We start from the raw sequence: 4,945 nt of genomic DNA on the forward strand, positions 1-4,945 counted from the left end.
GCCATAAACTACCAAAAGCCTGTTTCTGGTAACCCAAAATAATTTTAGAAGAATATTCTGAAGAGGCGAGGCTGCCGGGCACTGGCGCCACCGGGCCCTCTGACCACCACCAGCAGGTGAAGTGTCTTGCCCAAGGACACAACGACCGAGACTGTCCAAGCCGGGGCTCGAACCGTCAACCTTCCGATTACAAGGCGAACATCGTGTGTCTAGAGTGGATTGTATTTGCATCACATTTCTACCTGAAAATATTTTATAGGCAGTATTCTGTACTTTAAGACATGCAATGATTATTTTAATTGAAAATAGTAAGACACAATCACCTTATAGTCAAAAATCATAAACTGTCTCTCACTGTCATCGGTTACTACTAAAACAGACAAATGCACTTATCCAAATATCCAAAAGAGGGCATACTATATCCTCATGTGGCTGCCAAAAGCAGTCACCGATACAGAGTGCATGTCCATACTAATCCAGTCTGTGGTGTGCTTGTGAAAAAAATTACATTTGAAGTGAGATAACAGAAAATCTTAAAATTATAATAAATGTGATAATAATACCAAACCTAACTTTGTTTAACTCACCCACATCTTGCACCACATCATTATCTCAAATGGAGCTAAGAGGCAACAATACAAATATGCATTTAATGCCATATTTAAAAACACACGACTTACAGAACCAGGACTTAATACCACTTGTGTAATTCTTCACGAAGCATTGCTAATTCACATGACATTCTACATAAATAAAAGTTGTCAGTTGCTCAGCTTTACAAGGAAACCACACAACCCACTTCCTTGATCCATGTGGCTAAGATGGACTGCAGTGTTAACAGATGTAGAAACAACTGAAACCAAATGGCAGTTGTTGACCTAAGTTTATATTCATGTAGAAACCTCAAATCACTGATCCTTTACAGGTGGTCATCTAAACAGTGCCACGGTTTCAAGGAGGAAGCCAAATGTGAAATGGTCCCACCAGTGACAGTAAATCAGTCTCAACTCAGAGCTTTCCCCTTCAGGCCGTGAAAAAAAATCCACACAGACTGCTAAGAGCACATATAAACAATAAAAGCAACTTTAATGCTGATGTGTACAACTACATGAGATTGGAAGATGTACTTTATTACTGCAAGAGTAATTACAAAAAAAATAAAACGGGTTCTTCTTGTTCTTGTAAACGGGGTGTGGACTAACACATCACCTTTGTTCACTTTGAAGTGTAAAGAGCAGTGTAGCAAGAACTTCTGCCACACAATAGCATCAAATCAACCCAGCAACAAATCACTTGTTGGTTCCAGCAACTCAAAGATAAAGATTGCTGGATTTATTTGTCTTACTTTACAGTCATTAAAAAAAAACGACTATCAGACACAGGAGACTCTGATGCACAGTACAGCTTAAAGATTAGATCACTAGTTAAAAAAACAGCAGACATATTAAGCAGACAATACACCACAGACCCATTCTGTATACCACACCCACATTCCCTGCCCTTAATTTCTCACAGTCATTTATTTAACCAAAACTATCAAAACACATTTCATATGTAATCACCATTGCACATTTTAGCCAACAGAAAATATATATAACTATCAGTTTTTCAATTGGAGATAATCTCATTACAAGTCTCACTCACAGAGCTTACAGTGAGCATAATGCATACCAAAATCCACAACATCTAGGTTTGCATTTGAAATTGATATTTTTAAAAATAAATTTGGAACTAAGCATATGCTAATGGAAAGTTTTAATTTGGAAATAACTCAAAACTAATCAATTCCTTAAAAAAAAATTATATCCTGTTACATTCCATGCAATGTCCACTGCACCTAAACTCAGTCTACTCTTTAAGCTGAGTGAACATACAACTATTTTGTAACTCTCCCAGATACTCTCATTTGCTGTTAAACTTGACATCATCAAACTTGACTATCTTTCCATCACGAGTTACCACCTCGGTCTGCTCCCATGAACCCATTTCCCCGTTTTTCTCCTCAAAACGCCGCACCACCACCCTCCCTGTCGTTGGCAGGTTGCAGGGAAGATCCTTGGCAGCTTCGTGTAACAACTTCATTTTCCTGAGGTCCTGTGCGAGTTCTGATCCACCTTTCGGCGCCAGATCGTGATTTTTGTTCTTGTCCTCTTGCCTCTGTGGGGAAGGAGGAAGGTGCACTCCAGTCCGAGGCAAAGGTTTTATCTCTGGTCTAGGAGAACGTTCAAATATCCGCCCTGTAGGCTTATTCATAGGTGACTGATGTATGTCAAACTTGTTTAACGGTGATGGATCCCTGTTAAGTGGAGAAATACCTCGGTTTATCGGTGATAATTCCCTGATTAGCGGAGATGCAGCTCGATTGATTGGTGATGGGTCCCTGATTGGCAGATGTGCATCTCTGTTCGGAGGTGATGGGGACTGGTTTCTGGCATTAAAGTGAGGTGTAGGTGGTTTAAGATGATCTTTTTGAATGGGTGTGTTGGTGACAATGCCCATTCCTGCAGCTCTTCGAATATCACTAATGACCCCGCCCATAGAGGCCCTCAGAGATGGATTCTGCTCCACCATCCTACACACAGCAGGGCAGTATGGTTGGTCCTTTAAAACATCCTTGATTTTGTCAGGACAGACGCTGGGTGTGTACAGACGAATCCGGGCACAGAGCTCAGCTATGATTTTTCCCATGGCCCAGACGTCTGAACGCTGATCTCTCTGGCTACCCCTCTGCAGCACCTCAGGAGCCGAGTAAGCCTCGTTCCCCATGTCCATTGCAGAGTTTAGACCACGTTTGAAGAACTTGGCCAGTCCCAGATCAATAATTACTGCTCTGTTCGTGTTATGCTCCACCTAAAGAACAAACATTGTTCAGCAAACATTAAATATTGACTAAAAAAAATACACCTCATACAGCTTTATACGGTGGATAATGTGCAACCAGCTTCTGCTCAGAGATAGTTTCTCTGAAGAGTCTGCACAGAATTACCAGCTTTTCTATTTATTGATTTTTTTTATTATTTTTATCTGGTTCTGTTGATCTTTAGCTGACTGTCTTTTCAAATGCTTGTTTTGTTGTTAAAGCATTTTGTAATCTTGTGATTTTGAAAAGCGACAAAGAATATGGGATGGTGTTTTTTTGCCATGATCAGTTTTATGATACCAGCCACACGTATGTCTTTAAAGTTTTGAGACAAGTATATGCGTAACGAGCCATTCGTAGTTTCACTGTGACAGACGCATGTGCTTTGCCCTACATTACTTAATCTCTGAGACAACCAAAGCTTGCGTAAGTTGACTTTGACATTGCAAATAAAAAAGCAAAAAACAAACAAATGACAAAAACTTCTTTACCTACCAGAGGGATAAGACTTATTCAGAGTCGACATATGCTCAAATCTGCATGTTAAAAATAAAAATTGTGATAAAAAAATCTAAATTTCCACTCACCATAATGTTTTCAGGCTTGAGATCTTGATGGACAATGTCTCTGGAGTGTAGATGAAGCAGCCCTTCACACATGCCGACAATGATTGTGCCTTTATTAGCTGGAGTCATCTGTGTGGTAAAAATAAATATGAGACCAATTTTAGGACGACCAGGGTCACATTGACTTTCATGCTTACCAGAGTTGGAAATCTTTAAACTACTTATTAAAGTGTGAAATAAATTAGGCAATTGCATGCTAAAATACATAAAATGTTACACAACAGAAGATAATAGGTAATATTACAACAGCAATTGTTCTTGGTTTATACCCTACACAAAACACACAGCAAAGCAAAGGAGTCAGTCAAAGGGCAGTGGTGACCTGCAAACCATGCAAACAATTTTTCTTAATTTCAACTTTCATTTCTTTTGTCTTTTTTCTAGTAACCTCACCAATATTTTAGACTTTGACGCCTTGAAGATGGTGGTCTCCAAGTCCTCTCCGAAGACAAACTCTAGTGGAATGATCCATTTTCCATCTTTAAGAATTATTTTGCCCAGAAGCCTCACTATGTTGGGATGTTTTGCCTTGCTGCAGATCAGTGGTAACAAGTCATGGAGAAAAGAAGATTTTGACAAAATCAAAACAAAATAAACCGGGCGTTTTCTTTTTCTAAAACATTCAAAACCACCTGGATCATCTAGCATCAGGTGAGGGAATTCTGTGCAAACATTCAGGTTTTGATTCAGAGGCCACTAGATGAGTCAGGCCTTCAGGCCACTCTCATGAAGTCGGTTTCTAGTTGTATTGATCAGATTGATTAATCAGAGACATTCACATCAGTGGCCTGCTGGAGATCATTTTGTAGGTCTCTGGCAGTGCTCATGCTACCAGTAGTGACACTGACCCTAGCTAAATGCAAAACTTGTGAAAGAAAAATTGGTCAAAAATGCTAAAGAGGAAAAAGATGTCAGTGTCCTCCACCTGTAAAACCACTCCTGATTTGGGTGTTATCTCATTGTTGCTCCTCTAGTAAAGCTGTTGTTAATGTCATTAATACTACAGCAGCTGAAACTGATTAACAACAACCTCTGCTACTTAACTGGCCATATCAATACCCCAGACGTTTAATTGACTTCATGCTGTACTCTTATTAAATAGTATTACTTTAATTTTTTAGCAGTTAATTAACACATAGTCAAGACCACCTGATGAAGATAAAACAGAGCATCAGAATAGAGAAGAAAGTTGATTAAAGTACATTTGAAAATGGGGTGGTTGGTTGATGGCAGTGTTTCAGAAACTGCTGATCTACCCCTTCTTTAAATGCCTTGTTGATATCAGAGGCCTAAGGAAAATGGTTCAAGCTGGCAGGTAGGCAACAGAAATTCAAATCATGAGCTTGCTTTGAATAAGTACCTGGCAAGAGTGGGAAGGGAAAACTCCCTTTTACAGTAAGAAGAACAAACCTCATAATACTGCCTAGGTAGGTAGGTAGGTAGGTAGGTAGGTAGGTAG

The 4,945-nt window shown here is 39.5% G+C and overlaps 1 protein-coding gene across 6 annotated transcripts in view; it reads right to left on the minus strand.

Moving 5' to 3' along the window:
* Positions 1-1,065: 1,065 nt before the first annotated feature.
* Positions 1,066-4,945, minus strand: part of zmp:0000000881 (CBL-interacting serine/threonine-protein kinase 21) — a 6,807-nt gene continuing 2,927 nt past the window's right edge. For all 6 annotated transcript variants that reach the window (XM_005946958.3, XM_005946956.3, XM_042214052.1 and 3 more), the window contains exons 3-5: positions 3,880-4,018; positions 3,448-3,555; positions 1,066-2,850 (exon numbers count right to left, since the gene is read on the minus strand). In XM_005946958.3, coding sequence (XP_005947020.1) covers positions 1,903-2,850; positions 3,448-3,555; positions 3,880-4,018 — 1,195 coding nt within the window. In that variant the 3' untranslated portion in view covers positions 1,066-1,902. The remainder of the gene's footprint in view (positions 2,851-3,447; positions 3,556-3,879; positions 4,019-4,945) is intronic.

The sequence above is a fragment of the Haplochromis burtoni genome, unplaced genomic scaffold (assembly GCF_018398535.1).
Source record: "Haplochromis burtoni strain Fernald_Lab_line unplaced genomic scaffold, NCSU_Asbu1 Contig_512, whole genome shotgun sequence".
NCBI classification, from domain to species: Eukaryota; Metazoa; Chordata; class Actinopteri; order Cichliformes; family Cichlidae; genus Haplochromis; species Haplochromis burtoni.